This window comes from Glandiceps talaboti, chromosome 18 (genome assembly GCF_964340395.1).
Source record: "Glandiceps talaboti chromosome 18, keGlaTala1.1, whole genome shotgun sequence".
Lineage (NCBI taxonomy): Eukaryota > Metazoa > Hemichordata > Enteropneusta > Spengelidae > Glandiceps > Glandiceps talaboti.
Window position 1 is genome coordinate 17117501 of NC_135566.1, and position 19158 is coordinate 17136658.

At 36.3% G+C, this 19158-nt stretch overlaps 1 protein-coding gene across 1 annotated transcript; it reads right to left on the bottom strand.

Moving 5' to 3' along the window:
* Positions 1 to 4256: 4256 nt before the first annotated feature.
* Positions 4257 to 17356, bottom strand: LOC144448962 (polymerase delta-interacting protein 2-like). Its single transcript, XM_078139351.1, has 11 exons — positions 17234 to 17356; positions 15756 to 15819; positions 14321 to 14418; positions 13497 to 13605; positions 12111 to 12180; positions 10989 to 11096; positions 9640 to 9776; positions 7937 to 7963; positions 7363 to 7488; positions 6572 to 6651; positions 4257 to 6178 (listed from the first exon to the last, which is right to left on the bottom strand). The coding sequence occupies exons 1-11, from the start codon at positions 17329 to 17331 to the stop codon at positions 6064 to 6066; spliced, it is 1032 nt and encodes a 343-aa protein (XP_077995477.1). The 5' UTR covers positions 17332 to 17356; the 3' UTR covers positions 4257 to 6063.
* Between the last annotated feature and the right edge of the window lie 1802 nt (positions 17357 to 19158).

Below are 19158 nucleotides of genomic sequence, written 5' to 3' on the forward strand. Positions count from 1 at the left end.
CTAATTGATATTTTAGTAATTTTTAGTGAATGTATATGTATTGTTGGTTGTTTGATCGAAAAAAAATAATACTCCAGTTGCAGCTAGTTCAGGTTTGAAGGACTTGATTCGATTTCTCGTTTTCGCATTAATGGTTTCTTATCAGTATTGCCATCGTGATCATTTGTTTGTTTTTAAACAGTTTTTTTTTTTGCCAGGCAGTTGTGTGTGATACCTGAAGTTTCATCATGATTTGAACTAGGTTCACATATCTGCCTGTTTCTTTCCAAAATTGTAAGAGTGTTGTTGTACTTGTGAAAATTGATGTATGGTTGATAGATGATGAGTCAGCATACTATTAATTGGCAGTTTATTGACAAACAAATTAACGGGTCACATCTCTTTCATGACTGTTTACACACGGACATCAAACCAAGGTGTCCACACGTGCGTATCAATGCAACATAATGATTGAAATTTTTCTTATAAAAGGTTGGGGTATTTTCCCGTCGTAGGGCAAAAATTAACGAAAAATAGCGAAACGTTACGTTACAACTCCTAGAATAAACACAATCACCGAGAAAGTGTTTCTTGCTGGAATAATTGCATGAATGTTATTTTTGACACATAACTGCCAAAAGTACTTTAATTAAAGAGTCGCCGAATTTCATAAACTTATCACATTGTAGATAACGAAATGTGAGAAAACTTGGTGAAGTTGAAGCGTCGAGGAATTCCTATGAAGATTGAAACCATCAAAATTGGATGAAATCGCCATTACGATTACAAGAGATTGGATGTCTCTGTATAAGCAAGTGAACATGTTTAGCTCTCGTACGCGTGTTCCCTTGCCTATTTTCATTTTCATCTTGTACGAATAAATTTGAACCAAAAAAAGGACAATTTGTGACACACTTCTATTCTTTGCCACCAACAAAGTTTGTATTGTTCTTGATCTGTAGCACACATCTGTATCTTTACTATTATACAACCTGCAATGTTTCTATCTCGCAATTTTCTAATCAAAGAAGACGATCTGCAACAGTAGATAATGTAACGTCGTAACTGGTTATTGTTCTAGACAACGTCATATTGTGAAGTGTAGCTTCTATTAACGTATTTGTTTTAACTATCTTTATTTTCTTGAGGTGTCATGTTAAGTTCGTCTGGCTAAACGGCTAAAGCCCCTCGGCGGTTTGCTATCAACGATGTTGACGTCACATATACGCGGCACCGTTTCATCAAGTTTGCCGAGTCACATTGTCTTAAACTTTGAAAGGCGTATAACTTCAAAAACCCTTCTTACATCTATCATTAGTGATATATTAGGATGGTTATAAATTATCGATGTGCGGCATGTATGAAAAAAACACACCTTGTTGTCCAGTATATAAATAACGCAAATCCCCACCATAGTTCTCCTTACAAACGTCAATTTAAGCAAGTGAACAGGTTTAGCTCTCGTACGCGTGTTCCCTTGCCTATTTTCATTTTCATCTTTTACGAATAAATTTGAACCAAAAAAAGGACAATTTGTGACACACTTCTATTCTTTGCCACCAACAAAGTTTGTATTGTTCTTGATCTGTATCACATATCTGTATCTTTACTATCATCTCAACGACGTACCCAGTAGTGATTACTCTGCAACGAATGTGTTTACGGTTACTGTGCAGCAAACAATGCAAGTCATTGAGTGTCTTTGCAACACACCTGCTAGGAGCCAACGCTACACTTAACGATATCCATTAGCACCTGTCTCTGTCGGGGTGTAACAAACTGAAATCGGGTTTATAAAGTTGAACCTGCAGGACAGGAAAATCAAACTGACACCCCCTCCCCCCATTGAAGATTCGAGGGAAGATAATTCAAGTTAAAGGAAAGACTGGAGTGATAATTCTGATGAAGTGACTCTTGTAAGATATTTACAAGAATACATATATTATCTCAGTCGACATATTGTAAACTGTATTCTTTTATTTACGAACCACATACATACCATGTACCAAGAAGTGATTCTCACAATATCATCACGCTCATATAGCTTTCATTTTTCAAAATTGTGTATTTGCGACGAAATAAACAAATAACGTACGACTTATTTATATATGTACGTTTATTTACATAAAGAAATGGTTTGTACTATCATAGACAGTCTATGGTACTATACAGTAAGACAGTTTTAACCATAGGTCTAAAAAAAACCCACAAGGCTACGACTTAAAACAGCAACTTCTGAATGAACTATTGAGGGCGCTGTACCACGGGGCGCGGTCAGTGACTAGTGCAGTCATTCAATCTTGACGACTATGGAACTACCTTTGAGATAATAATCTATGTATAAGGTGGATAAAGTCTCACTACTAAAGAAAAGAAAGAAACAAAGTGAGTTTTCAACTATTGTCACCTATGATAAATCTATGGTATCCCACAATTGGATAATGGGTTGGCTTATAGCTATTTTTGATTTACCCACCACATACCCTGTACGTACTACCATAATGTGTTTCACCCTTCACGTTAACCTCAGACCACTAATAATAGTGGTCTGAGCGTTAACACATTCACGTTTTTATCACCCGACAAATTATTGAAATAATACACTACACAACCAAATCCGTGAATTTGAATCAATTATATGTTGCTGTGTAACCGAATGATCAACGGAATACTTATTCTTGTTTCTATATAGTGACTTTTTTTCTGTTCTCACACATCTAGTGAATGTTTTATCACAGCCACAAACATGTCAGGTGGTTTTGCAACAAAATCACTGTACTGTAATATAAGTACAAGTAAAGTTATACATGTATCTCTTTGACCACAGCCAACTAGTAATAGTTGCTTGTAAAAAGTTCTACTTAGGAAATGAATCTCAAATTTGTTGACGTCTCATGTGCACCATCACGGATGTATTACAATGGCTACCTTGTGTGTACAGTGGTGTCAAAAGGAATTTGTTAATTTGGGTATAAAGGCACTCACTCATTGATAACAGACATCAGTCAGCAACTTTAGGGTTATTGCCTTTCGTCTCTGTTCTTTGTGTTAAAGCTACAAATAAAGTGTTTTTTGAAACTGTTTTGTTATATTGACTAAGACTTACTTGTAATAATGTATACCCTGAACAGTATTGAATCACCCGTGAGTAAACTTATTTTGTGTATCTGTACACATAATATGCTACAACAGATCCAATCAAATAGATTTTTTGGGTATGCACCTAAATTCACCGCACTAATGCAATCGTGAATGAACTTCAAGCCCATTCACCTTTAAATTGAATAAGACAGTAGCCAACCAATGTGATTATTTCATCAAAACATTTAATCACAAACATATCAGCCAATTATGAGCACTTCGTATGTATTTACAACATCGCTGGTGAAAAGATGTGTTGGTATTTTATAAGTTATTCGTATTTACAGAACACAGTTGAAAAACATCCCTATATAGCAAAAGATATGTTATTTCCATGAAAGCCTTGAGACAAATTAACTACATCACTTGCTGGGCCATAGGCTGAGTTTAGACATTGTTTCAACTTTTTTTTTTTTTGGGGGGGGGGGATAAATTTTGCTGCATACATAAAGGCACTAGTAATATCTGCTTACTGAAGCAAACCTAACAATTCCTTGCTATTAACAGAACTCACAACCTGATATTCAGGTATACTGTATGATAGACTCTCTCACAGCCTTGTGAGCGTCGCTAGCAGAAAACAGCCTCTTTCTGCTAGTGACGCTCCTGAGGCTGTGAGAGAGTCTAACTATAATATGAATGATTCAATGACACAATTTGCTATACATACACCATGATGTCAAGGAACCCCTATACACCATCGTATAAACGTGAAGCCATTAAAGAGAACTTTAGCCGGAAGTCAGATTCCACACTTCTGGTTAATATTATTTCTATGGGCCTCAGACACACATACAGTGGGATTAGCAATATGTATATAATGCAAACAACACTGGAAGATGGTTTGTAATCAACATGGTAGACAACAATAATTTAATTGCGATTTTCTCTAAGTGAAAAAACTTGTGAACTCAGTTTGTGTGACTTAAAGCTAGTAAATACCGCAAGTTTTCAACACAGCTCAATGTTTTCATGTATTTTCAAGTCTTTTTTGACAATCCTCAGTGACAATATGAGGTCTACTAAAATGCCCTAATGTACTCGATATTGTGCAATTAATGAATAGTTATATGGGAATTTTGTTCACAGACTCAACACCCCCCCCCCCCCCCCCCTGAAAAAAATTAAACTGGCTAGGTTAACACTCAAAAACAGCACTGAACTGTAATATACATTTTCTGTCAATGATAGTAAAAACAATAATAGTACCACTGTAAGACTATGACAGAACCCCCATAACATGTCACTGCAAATGTGGTGCACTCTAGCTAGCACTAGGGTATTTGCATAAGTACTTGCGGTGTTTCCGATAGCCACACTTTTACAAGGGTAGTGAGTGAAATTGCAGCAAAAATACTGCAAGTGCAAGTGCAAATAACCTCCAGTTAAACTGGCACTCATATGTTATGGGGGTTCCTTTGTTACTACATTTGTGTATCCAAAATATGCAAAAAATTACTACCATATGTTCTCACGTATCTTTTGTTTACATGGATCGATCCCATGCTCATCTGCATACAGGTAATGCCATAATGTTTTTGGTATTCCACTTCAGTGCAAATACCACTAGTGGTAGTACGTGCATACAATGCAATGATACAAATATTCATTCATACTTATCTAATAATTAGATGTTATTGCCCAACATTTTTCTGCATTCAGCCAAAGATAATACAAGTCACCTAAGGGGCCTTTGTCACTACAAGTCGCTAGACAAGTAGTGGCAACCCTTAGGTCACAAGTATTTTCTGGTTGAATGAAGAAAAATATTGGAGAATAACATAATTATATCGTACAGCCAGTAATATCAAAGAAAAATTGTGGCAATTTTGAATGTTTTGACTCGCATTCGAACACAGCAGGAACAGTGATGTAGACACGTGTTGTCGTGTCGTAGAACGACCAGAGTATACATTCCATATTTTTTGTTCAACTTGGTTCGTTCATGCATGGTATAATGTGTGTTACATAACAATAATAATTAAAAGATTCATCACAATTTTGTCAGTTAAATTTTAAATAGGGCACATCAATGTGTTCAACAAAAACCATGCAATTACGACTGTCTGAATGGCAGGCACACCACAAATCAGATGTAATTGGAAAATGGCTGAGTTATCCTGTATTATTCTGCCTCCCTATATAAACACAATATCAAAACTAAAAAGGTAAACTCCAGTAAGTAGGGCTTAAACTGAAGGTGGTCATTAGAACAACGATTACAGGAGGCCATATTCCCGTTTTTCAAAACACAAACGGTTGTATTATTTCACCTCTAGGGACACTATTTGAAAGCAGATTTTCATCCATTAAATATGGTAGCATACTTTGAAAGTCATCTTTTTCTAGCTTTTCATGGCAAAAATCAATGGTAATTTCAGCCAATTCATAGGCATGTACAGTTCTGTTTTGTTTGTTCGTCTTTGATCATATTATATTTAGGAACTAGAGTTGTCCATTCTCACAGGTCAATACTTCAAAACACAGCTCAGTTTGTTTCCGCAGGTTGACGACACAGAGTTGCTGAACATCATGAGGAGTTAGTCACTGGACCAAGTTGACGGCTTCTTGTATGGTAGAATGTCTGATGTTCAAGATGAAAATATCAAAATACCAATTTGAAATTGGTTGCCAAGTGTGTAACTAGAATATGGTGTACCGCTGTAATTGTGCGTTTCTTTTGAGATGTCTTCTAACCCAGTCCAGGTGCAACCATCTTTATATTGACCCCTGACCCCTACATGTACGACTATTACTTACTACATCTACATAAATACATGTAGTTATCAGTTATTGCTTTTAATTCATCTGTGATCACTTCTCGGTTGACTTGTCACACCATAGTCCTTAGTCTTAAAGTCCCAGACAATACAATGTCATTATATCGGCAAGTTTTCTAAACATTCATATTGTGTATGTCTCTTTTCAACTGTTCAGTGTCCTCTATCCAAAATAGCCATGTGGACTGGATGAACCGTCGTGTTTACTTTCCAGTGAGAACGGTGGAATTCTACAATCAAAAGTACGTCCATCAGACTTCTCCATTCTGAAGGTACCCCTGAAAATAATAAAAGTACAACTCTTTTTATTGTACTCAGTAATGACAGAATAAATACTTTCATATCACACATGCATGAGCCTTAGAATACATCATATGCCATATATTGGAAAGACAAAAGATTGTATAGTTTGGCCACTGGGGGCGCTGTTCCACAGCAGCAGATTTGATTGAATGTGTGGGCTCCACACTTAAGACTTTCAACATGAAAAAGCATCTTTTGAAAATCATTCTTTCACGATTCATTGCAGCCAATAACTTTCTTGGTTACAAATCAGGATAGAGTACACAACTAATACATTTGACCAAGTGTTCCTAAATTTTGCCAACAACTTTGACAAGACACATAATATTGTAACTACAACAATAAAATAATTCATCTATATTACTTACCACATATGGCCACTAGGTGCTTGTAATGATACATGACTACTGTACTGAAATGCAGGCTGATCCTTTGACAGTGTTGGCTCCTAGAGGGGGGTAAAACAGATTGCAATTTGTCTCATATTACTGAGGGAAGATTGCATAATTTCAGGATGCACCCAGCAATTGCCATTGACATCAAGATACCATAACTATAAACATGTCATATTACATACATATGCATGTGTATTGATTATATTTATGTTAGTATAAGAACATGAATAATTCTTAATGTGTAAAAAACCCCACAGAAACTTACTTCGACCCTGTGGTACTTTGACCATGCCCTTCATTTGATGTGTGTTCTCAGACACCAAAAGTTTTGTTTAGAGGACAAGTTCCAAATTCTTATAGGCTGCCAAAAATCCCTTACAGTGGCCATATGGATGAGGATTGGATATTTATTTTGGATTTTTAATTTACAAAACAATTTTATCATGGCTTCCTACTTGAAAAATCAATGTGAAACAAAATAGACCAAGTCTGTGTTTGTAACTCAATGCAGTGCAAAAAGCTATAAAAAATGTGTAAAAAGTTTGTTATTGTACTTATAATAAAAATTTTTTTTTTTTTTACAAATTTAATAATTTTCTACAACTTATTGAGTTACAAACAGACTTGGCATATATTGTTTCACACTGATTTTTCAAGTAGGAAGCCATGATAAAATTGTGGCCTCTTTAAAAGTGAATACAACAAATCTGGTTTGCTACTCAAGTCATCTCATAATGGATATTAGTCTGTACACAGATACTAACCTGTCCTACCACTCCCCTTCCTCTCACAGTCTCCAATGTTCCAGATAAACTAAAAATTCTCCAATGCCTTTCTCTTAGCTGTACAGTTTCATCTCCTAAGTTTTCCAATCTAATGCAGTACCTCCACTGTAGAATAGATAAAAACAAAGTCATTATTACATCATTGTATTTGTTACTTGAGGACCCTATGTGTGTATTTATGTATGTATGTATGTATGTATGTATGTATGTATGTATGTATGTATGTATGTATGTATGTATGTACGTACATATGCATGCATGTATGTATGTACATACATACGTACGTATGTGTTTGTGTGTGTGTATGTATGTTTGTACATGTACATGTGTATATGTGTGTGCGCGCACGTGTGTTCGTGTGTGTTGTCTAATACAGGATGTAATATTTTGTTGTCTATTCTCCATTGAAGCTGGATTGATTTTCATTGTCAATCAGCAGTTTCACTGTAAAGACATTTTTTCTTTGGCAAATGAGCTTCCCACACATGCAAGTGTGCATTCTAAACTATATCCAACCAACACACAAAATGTTTATTTTTTTAGTTCAACTTACCCAATAAACATGTGAATTCTGTGATTCCTGTAATGAAAGCAAAAGATACAGTTCAATAAATGTCCTTCAATCATGGACAATCAGCAATGTCAATTTTGAGTCCTTGTCTTTATTGTACCCTTTTTATTTCTTATATCACTTTGGTGAAATATCAGTTGAAAAAGCAGGGGGAGGGGGAAGAGGAGAAGAGGAGGGGGTCTGTACATGTATTTCCGAGATTACAGTAACATAGTCTACCTCCTATAAGATTGGTTCAATGTAAGTGTACAGATAGATGGTCTCAAATCCTGAGCTAGCCTCTATTGAATTTGGATCCATTTGTGATGACACTGTGTGGAAAGGAAAGGTTAACTGGAAAGAGTATTATGGCAAAGATGATTTATAAACAGTGGCTATGTACTGACCAGAAAATGGTTATGCAGATGATATAGCTTATATATAAGTAATTCTGATAGAAGCTATATTTATAAACTTGTTATGAAACATGAATACCAGTTGTATACCGGCCACAAGGTAAGTAATTCACATTGTCACATATGTATTGGAGATTACGTGCACTGGTGTGTGTGTATGCTAGTGGTATTTACACTGCAGTCCAATACCGAAAACATTATTGCATACCTGCATGCAAATTATATGCAAATGACGATATGATCATTTGCACTGTATGAGTTTTATGGAAATCTGCTGTTTCAGATAAACATATTATGTAATAATAACAGAACCCCATGCCACGTAAGTACCAGTGTGGGAGTATTTGCACTCATGTTTGCAGTGTTTTCTGCTGCACTTTCACTTCACAACACTTGTGAAAGTCCTGCTGTATGTCACACCTTGCACTCGCCTGTCATAGGGTTGTCATATTATCACCTATACAAATAATTCTGATGACAACAACATGTGTAAACTTGCTTTTCAACATACTTTGACACAACCAATAATTTCATTATACAATATTTAGAGTGGTTTAAGCTGACTATTTTTTTAATCAAGAGACGATACCAACTAAAGTCAAATAAAACCTTGACTAAACTATAACAGTATAATGTTAATGTCAATGCAGGCATTTGATTCTATTTTAGTTGATGGCACACAAGGTTTCTTTGACATTTTGGTATACATGACTACATGCAAATCATGCTATCGAATCAATATTTATTAAGTGAGAATGAATATTCATGGTCTCTGGGTTCATACTTAGTAATTAAATTTCTACTCACAGAGTCAAAATATTTCTTGGAAGTTAATCCAAACTTCCGCCGACGTCTTGTCATCATCGCTAGGGGTGTACTACAATGGACTATTTGTCACGCGTATCAGAAGAGACACTGTAAATGAGGTTGAGAGAAACAGTTGTGATCTCCATGCCTGCATCCCGCATTAGTGACAAATAGCCCATTGTAGTACACCCCTGACAATGCTGGCGAGATGTCGGCGAAAATTTGGGATTCGCTTACGAAAAAATATTTTGACTCTGTGAGCAGAAATTTCAGTACTAAACATTTATTATGCCTAAATACCATACTTCAGTTCTGCAAATAGCATGCAATGTATTCAATATTCTTCAAAAAGAAGAAGAATACTACAGTCAGGTATCTTTAATATACAGTAAAATTTACCCTCAAAAACACTAAACTCAGTTTCACCTCTTTCACAGTCAATAGCTATTTGTTGGATTTACACAATACTATTCATATACTTACTCTACAACCCATATAAAACGGAATCACTGTTACTCTAACAGATTCTGTAGTTTCTCTATGTACATCGGATAATTCTAACCAGGGGTGGTTCTTTTCTTGCCAGGCTCTCAGTGTTTCTTTAGCTGTAAATGGTGGGTCTGACAACAGAATAGATAGTCACAGTATAAGGTACTTAGTAAATTTATAATGAAAAGTAATCAAACTGCAAAACAGGGAATGGATGCAAGTATTTGTAGAGATAGTTGATAAGTGCCTCCTCTCAAAACATTACTATGATCTTTTGAGTCCAAAACGTCTTAACCATGTGTGTCGTCTTTTGTGAAAACAGTGAGATCACACATGGGTTAGTTCTTCCTGTCAAAGTAGGAACGTTTTGATACAAAGGTTCTTACCAAATGTGATTTTCTCCCAAGTCACAATTCAGCCATAGACAGTAGAGAAGAATTTCTTCTCCACTGTCTATGGTTCAGCCAATTCTTTTTGCAGCTCAATTAATTTTCAGTGTGAGTGAGACTTTGTTAAAACAGACATCAATATATGTCAACAACAACTCGAAATAAATATTCAATCTAGAGCGACGTACATATACCAGTATATACTTACATTGTACGCATACTCAAGCCACTTGGGTGAAACACATCCTGAGATGCACAGAAGTTTTTACACTTCTTTCTCACATGTGATTAACATTGCTTGCCATGAACAAATACGCCAGTGAGTTCAGATTTGTTTACACCTGTTTATAGTTGTCCAAAAATGAATCTATTTTTAATACTTTTATCTAATTCTTGTGGGTTTTTACTAGATCTGCTGTTTAGCGTATTTGGGGAACAGGGTATGAAATGTAGAACTACAAAGCACCAACATGAGATTGAAACTATCACATTTTGTTTTGTTATTACGTATGATACATACATACATACATACATACATACATACATACATAGATACACACACACATACATACATACATACATAAATACACACACATACATACATACATACATACATACATACATACATACATACATACATACATACATACATACATATATATAGCTTCAACAGATGATCTGCCACAAAACTCTTGCAATGTCATAATCGCACATATTCCAGTGATCTCTGCACTTACACTGTTATGGGTGGTAAGTAAGCAGGTAAATTCTACCTGAGGTCCCCAAGTCTTTCACATGTAACAAGTTCCCACACTAAAATCATGACACAAGGTATGGAATATGCAAGTTTTACTATATCTCCCCATCTCCACCTCAATGTTACCGGGGTTCCCATATCTTAACAAAAACATTGAATACACATGTGGTGACATTCTATTACTGTGTAATACATACCATGTCCAAGTTCATAATGTAAAAACCTATCAAAGAGTTCATGGCTAATTGGACTCCTTTCAGGAGATGCATAGGGAAGGACGTCTTCATGTGCAACATAATCTAACCCTAATGATGAACACAAAGAAAACAAATCAGTGACAATAGATTTAGAGAAAAAAGAACATATGAATATTTCAAACCAGTAATAAGAAAGCATTATCTTTCTATCTGTAACACTCACACTGATCAGTGGATGAACATCTCTGTCTGAGAGACAACCATAAATTTACAATTCAATTAAAACAAATGATTAGTTTACATCCTGTCAACAGTCGTCCGTGCCTTTTTTGCTATGTTCCATCTAAATCAAAGTTGTCGTCTCGCTCCGTAACACTGAATACTAATGTGTACTGATAGGAACTGCGATTGCCAAGGCACGAACGTGCCTTCGGAACTCGCTGATCAGTACATGGTTATAGTATTGCTCCGGATCGGAGTGAGGCAACGACTTTAGTTTTAGATAATACGTAGCAAAAAGGCACGAACAACTGTCAACAGTCTACATAAATCTATATGTATCTGTTAGTGTTACACAGTCTTTTGGTGAATACTTTCCATTTTAGCTGTACTTGTTTGACCAGATGCAGGTCAAACAAGTAAAGATGTCTCTTACACGTTATGCCTGAGAAACGGACATATGTAAAGTACAAAATATGTCTACTCTAAACATATGTAGTACGACATGTACACCATTGCAAGTCACAATTCTTGTTGCAGCAATACATTTTTTTCATTGACTATGTCCTGGAACTTTAATAATAACCTTTATTCAAATAATTCGGAAATTTTGTTGAATCGTCACCACAGGAGCAGCGCCCCAGTGTTGAAGAAGCAGGAGGAAACTGCTGGAGTATCTGGGGAAAACCTGAGTTGTTCAGCAGGGTCAAACTGAGCATCACCCTTCTTACATACAGACCTGGTTAAACTTTAGTCAAACCCAGCCGATGCTTGGCAAGTTCGAACCCAGGCTGCAGAGCTAACTGCTCGGCCACCGACAACCTTTTAGTGAGGCTTTACAGTGTAGCTACAACACTCAATGTAGACTTTGATAGTCTATTAGTTAACAAAGGTGAAATTTACCTGGTATTGCATAGAGTGATCTACTATTATCTTGGTTGCCAAGAAAGGTTACAGCTTCAGTTTGCGCCCTCTACAAGTGGAAACAAACACAAGAAAAACATTGAAAACAATGCGATACAATAAAAGTCGTTAGCTAGTTTGCCCATGGCACTGAGCTATAACCGTGCTAGCGCTTGTCTACTATGATAACTGCCGCAGTCATACTTCCAGTGCTGTGGGCAGGCTAGCTTATGGATCACAAATGGCTTTTATCCTGACCGTGCCCTTTGTGCTCTGGGAACAACAGTATGGAAATCAATGAAAGCCAGACAAATCACTGGAAATATTAGTACAACAAAGAGACTACAGACAGAAATTATATCTATTGTCTATCTATTGTTCTATATTTCACAGTGTCAATCACACCACACAGCATGTACAATGATATCCAATGTATGTTTGCATATGTAAAAGTACTACTGTATATAATTTCCTTGTACTGTTATACATAGTATCCCCACTGCATCTAATGGTGCAATGATACACTTTGTATAGTCTATCAGCTAGCCCTCGGATGTTCTTCCGATAAAATACGACACACAGCCGAACAACGCTATCGAGGATGGAACATCCGAGGTCTAGCGAATGTCATCAGGATATAAATAACTGCCAATCAGAGAACCGTATTAGCGACAAGCACAAACAGAGGACAATAGCTAAATTTTCATGCATATTCATCTTAAGGAGGGGCTTGTATAAATAACCACCAATGTGTTAACTGAAATGTGTGAATGACAATGTCTACACACTCATCAAACTCACAATTACCATAAACCGATAAGCCATAGTAATGACATAAATGTGTTTGTCAACACTTGCATGCAGAGATTCCCCGAGGTCATAGGTTATTGAATATATTAAAGTATATATATGCATAGATGGCCCAACCCACCACTCAATGTAATCTCAATGGAATGTCCGGTCTGAAAATGACATTCGCTAGACTGTTCGGGCAAGCCCTCACATGCGAACTTCGTTCGCTTATAGTTATAGCATCGAAAGAAAGCCTGAACGTCTAGCAGCAAGACTACACTTTGTACTACTTAGATTCTGAACGTCACAACTGTAGAGTTATTCTACTTCTCTATGATACCTAAGTAGGAGAACTGACATAATGCAGAATACTGCAAACATATAGTGAACATGGCATTTCTCAAACAAGTCTATGATTACAATCAATTGTCTGTGAGAATGTACTTACGAGATGGACAATCTCTAGAGTCTATGAATACTTGGTAAATAAATTGATTGTCTGGGAGACTCAGAATGTACTTACAATATATGGACAATCTCTAGAGTCTATTAATACTTGGTAAATTGATTGATTGTCTGTGAGAATGTACTTACAATAAATGGACAATCTCTAGAGTCTATTAATACTTGGTAATAAGTATGAGTTCTACCACGGACTTCTTTGTTGCCTGACTGAATAGGTTCACCTCCACTGTCTGTAAATCTACAAAAAAACAGTCACATAAAAAATTCTTGTTACCATGACAAATTTGCATAAACATGTAATATATATATATATATATAACATAGAATTTAGAGGATTACTTAAACATGGAATGTTCAACTGGCAATGACAATTTACAGACTACATACATGTACATACACTTGGTATTGGGGTGGGGGTGGGGGTGGGGGTGAGGGTGGGGCCAGACTGGATTATTTTAAGTGACTAATAGATATTCAGCTGGTAGACTGACAGCTATTAAACCAATTTACAAGTCACATGAATAGAACAGTTCTGGCAACTTTTTAAACTAACTTCATCTCACAAGCACTTCCACATTGGGTAAATATTAACATGCACAAAATTCAAGATTTCAAAAAATATCTGCAAAGTATCAGGACTAGAAATCATCTAAATCTCAATGTACTAACACAATAAAATCTCTAAAATTTCATCACATTACTCAAGAACATTGGGTCTAAATGAAATACAAAAATATCAATGGCCCAACAAAGTTATAAATAGCTACACGTAATGTTTTGAGTCTAAACATAGGTTATTTATCCCTGTCAAAGTTGGAACGCAAGCAAAACATACAAGATTATGACATCAGAGTCACACAAAAAATAAATTTGAAAACAGTTTGAAAAGCAGGTCCTAGAGTTCTTCAGATGCACAAAAAAATCTCTTATTTTGGGAGGTGACCATAACTTACTTGTCATCTTTACTAGCACCAATATCTCTATCGTAGAGTCTTGCTAACCAGGGAAATAAAATTATACCACGGTAACCAAATACTTTATGAAGAAACAACTGAAAATAGAAAAGAAAAGTTAAAAAAAAAATCTAATTTGCTAATATTAATAAGTACAAATAAGAAGAGTATAGTGTTCCTGCTAAGGTTGGGAAGCTTGGTAAAAGAAAAGGTAAAAGTGGTAGTGTTTCCTATAAAATCTATCATGCTTTTGTTTGGGAATGCCAGTAGAATGACATGGGAATTGTGTGGTTCCAATTACGGTCAATTTTAGAATAGGTGGGGTAGGTAGATTTTTTTTTTTTCCCATGTGCACTAAGAGTCTACTTCAGATAGTTATGTTTTCTGTTGTTTTCTGTATGGCCTCTGTGTTATTGGTTTCTTCTCATCAGATGTAAAGCCATTACAGATTGGCAGAACAGTTTTATATTGTCTTTTTAAGTTGATGTCAGTTTCCGCACCCACTATTTGTCACAAGATTTCCCAATTTTCATGATTTTATCATTTTTTCCTTGAATATGTAAAAAAAGTTTAGGGTTGGCAGTGAAAAACTAGGTGGCGTCGGGTACTGGAACAAAACAATTTTTTTTAGGCATTAGCAAAAAGCATTGGAGTGAGTATCATAAATGTATTTGTGAGTGTGTAGCCTATCTGTAGATTAGTTAAAGAGTGTTGTAGTCTAAGCTTGATAATTACTTGCGGCAGTTGCGGTTGACAAAATCAAAACAGGAAGAAGCATACAGATGGAGTATCCTACTAACTTACAATATGATTGTACAAGCTACATTCACTTGCTCAAGGCATAAATATGCAATCTTTTAAAATACTGAAGGTGACTGCGTTTTGTATTTCTTCTTCATTGGCCAACAATCTAGACACCAATTCTCTTTAGTCACAGTGATGTAGCAATTTTACAATTTTGTATGTGGTGTATTCAAATTATTAGTCTACAAAGTAGTTCCAATATGACCGTGTTACAATTTACACTATTATCTTCACATATTATGTCTTGCCAAAGTCGTTATGCTAGCACAAAAATATGTGCGTTCACATCAATGTGACAACGTTATCGCGCCTCCGTGTGATTTTAGTTTAGTACAGCTGTAATAATTAAATTTTAATGAGCAATTGTCTGAAGGAAGTAAACCAATTACAACTGCCTGTCAATTTGTGATGGATTACTACTGACATGTGCTGTTTACCCTTCACCCTGCATGGGGTTTAGCCAGATTAATACTAAAATGTCTGACTTTGACTAAACGTAATGTGTGACGATAATGTAGTGTAAATCTTATAATGGAACTAGACTATCAAATTACTGCCAAGGGAGAAGTGCAATGTACATGTATATTCTCTCCTTAGTAAGGTATGTATACACATTTGGTTGTGAACTCACCTGTCCTGTAATGTATTTTCCTTGTTCTTTGGGCTGCTCTAATTTACCAACAGTTTCAAGCCTCCTGTAAAGCAATATACACCAAATATTAATTGTGATGCAAAACTTATACTGGTCTAAGGTCATAGGTCAAGAAGATGTCAGATAAATGGGTAAAGTACACAAACTGAGTTGAGTGTACTGAGGTCAAGATGGCTTTATGCTGAGGTCAAGGTACAGACAGTGACTGAGTGAGTCAAGATGACTTTGCACTGAGATCAAGATGAATGTAGTGAAGGTGACCGTAATATCTGAGATTGAGATGACCATGATACATGGCTGCAGTTAAGCTGGGCATGGAGGTCACGATGGCTAGTTAGCTGCAATAATTGTAGCGTTTGCTGTGATTTTGAGGTTTTTTTTCTGCTGTTTTTGTGCTTTTTGTCATTCTGATTTTTAACTGGAAGCAAACACTACAATTCCTGTAACGTAAATGCAAATAGACGGAAGCGATTCAGATCTGAATCGCAAAGTTGGGCAAATAGATGAGATCATGCTGAATACATGAGTGAGTTGTCAGCACACTACCCGTTTCACAATGCTGCATACGTTGCTACTTTTGCGATTTTGATGGGATTGGGGTACCTCTGAACATTTCTTGGGTCTTGAAGGCTCCATTATTAATGTTGGAGTTAGAAAATGTCCAATTTTTTGGCAGGTATGGCATAATTTAGCAGGAAAATTCACCCATAATAGACCTCTTGGCTCCACTGATATAAGATAACACCTATGTTTGAGCCTGGGATTGAAACCCAGGTCTTTAATTTAACCCAGTACACCATGTGGAGATAGGAAGGACCTGGGAGTACACTAAACCATGCCATTGTCATCAATGCAAACTGATTTGTAGTCAGTGTTACAGAGGTTCCCATTGTTATAACAAATGGGCCTAAACCCTCACGATTACAGAGAATGTATTATTGGAAACCAGAACTTCAGAAGAAGTTTGAATCTGACGTCACAGGCTTGTGTACTTAATAATACTACATGTATCATGAGAGCAATCTGAACGTAACACTTTGTCGACCCATACACATTCTTGCTCAAATTTTTCCCTGTCTGCAAAACTGGTAGTAAATAGTTTTCATTCTCACATTTATTGTGATAGATATTTTCACACAATTTTCAATTTTGTAGTTAACAAAAAGTTGAAGAGTGTTCCTGAGTTTTGATGACCTTGAGACCTATGAATTATACGCAAGATGACCGGGCCAAGATAAAACCAAACAGTTATAAAACTATGCCGACAAGTTACTGCGACACAGGGGTCAATAAAATGTGGAGTGAGATAAAAAGACGACCATGAAATAGCGAAGTAAACAGTTTAGCTCTGCATCTGTAAATTTAGTCAATCATAAAATGTCGTTTGCTCGGAGACATGTCACGAGCAAAGTGAAACGGTACACATTTGGACCACGCCAGTGCAAAGCCTGCCTTACCTCTGGGAAAATGTTCGTTTCCATACCCTATTTGACACTGAGATGACTAACAATGCATCAGTTTTTCTACATGACGTGCGAAGAAGTGGAAACAGCATGTTCTTCGCCAATGTGTGAACCGACGACGTCGCCATCTTTAATTTTCTCGTGAACCTCGCTTTGAGGCTGATAAAGGTCGCCCTCTTTAGACTCGCCTAGATATTTTCATTCTCTTATCTTTCTGTAAAAAAGTTTTGAATGTACCCATCATTTATTTTCTTAAACAAATCCTTTGCCAATAATTCTTGGGGACTATTAAATATAACTGAATACATTTATTTCGAGGGGGGGTGCATTTGACTTTATGTCATTAATATAATTAACATTATTGTTTTATAGTATCACTTTCTTTAATTTTCACATTTTCAAGTACATGTAGCACATAGTAAAAATAGAATAAGCATCAACTTCATCAGAACGTTTATATCATTTTCAAGTATATAAAAAATAGATTTTCATTCACGTTGTTAAACAGTAACTTAGGTTTCTTTGCCCGTTGTTTTCTCTCGAATTAAAAAAAAAAATGTTTCAGTCTGCTGCCATGGGCGCGCGCCTTCCATCATGACCATGGGGAATTTAATTTTTCAGGGACGTATATTCGTATAAACATATTATAAGTCCCTGGTGCTAGTGACAGATCTACACTTCGAGGGAAAATCGGACTGGGGGAAAATGGGTATGTGGCATGACGTGTTCGAGTAAACGGAAATCAAGGCACAACATTCGGATATCAGTGGATATGCAGCAACACAGAATCTGAAAGTGTCACGGTCAACATTCTCGTATGAAGAACGCCGCCACCAACAGTTCACGACGCACATATATATCCCTGATATATATAGTACAGAGGTTTAGATGCTGGTTTATAATGCTCCCGTAGGGGTACGCGTTCTAACGTGTATCTAAACCTCTCTAGCATGACGTGTTTACGTTAACGTTGTATTCCTGGCCTGCAAATGTAATTCCAGCCACAGCACTACACATATCAATGCAAGTCAGAACTAGAATTCACTAATGTCACGGTCAAAGTCTCGTACCAGGCCATAATTGAAGAGCGCCACCAACAGTTCGATACGCATAAACCAGAACGTCAGCATTTTAGAAGTTTGGAACATTTTAATTCCACCACAGAACGGCATCGATGTTTTTGAAAACAACAATATAGAGACACAATGTGTTGTAAAACTCTTCTAAAAATTATCAGTTTAAGTGGCTATACCCTAGTCATTGTCGTGTACCTTTGGAAAAGAAATCAAGAGCGCCGATTGGAATCAAGAATCGATGATCTATCTGCCAAGTTACTCTCCAAAAATGACGAAAAGAAGAAACTTATCCGAGAGATGGAATGTCTTGGCGAACAAGTTGACAACCTTAAAATTGAGATAACTGGTTTACGAGAATTAGTTAGAATCAAAGATATGAAGATAATGCATTTGTTGACAGATCTAGAGTCAGGTAAAATACAATAACGTTGTAGCCATCCTTAGAAGCTATCAGATTCCATGGTTTTGATACTCTTCGTCTGTGTGAAAGAAAGAAAGAGAGAGATTTCTCTATTGTATTTATCGTGCTAGAGACACACAGGCAAACTAGCAGAGACGAGAGAGAGAGACGAGAGAGAGAGAATGAATGAATGAATTAATTTGAACCACGATCATCTATTTGCCAGTGGGTTTTAAATTTGCATATTTCGATAAATCGTTGAATGACACTATGATGTCATGTTAAAATACAAGCCGAGGAGAAATGGCTGCATAAGCATTTTATTGATCATTTACATAGAGTTTACTTCTTTCCATAATTTCTCCACCGTTGATGGCGATACAGTAAGACGTATTCAAATTCAGCAAACCCAAATAATGCGTAAGTGGGTGTTGGTGTCAATA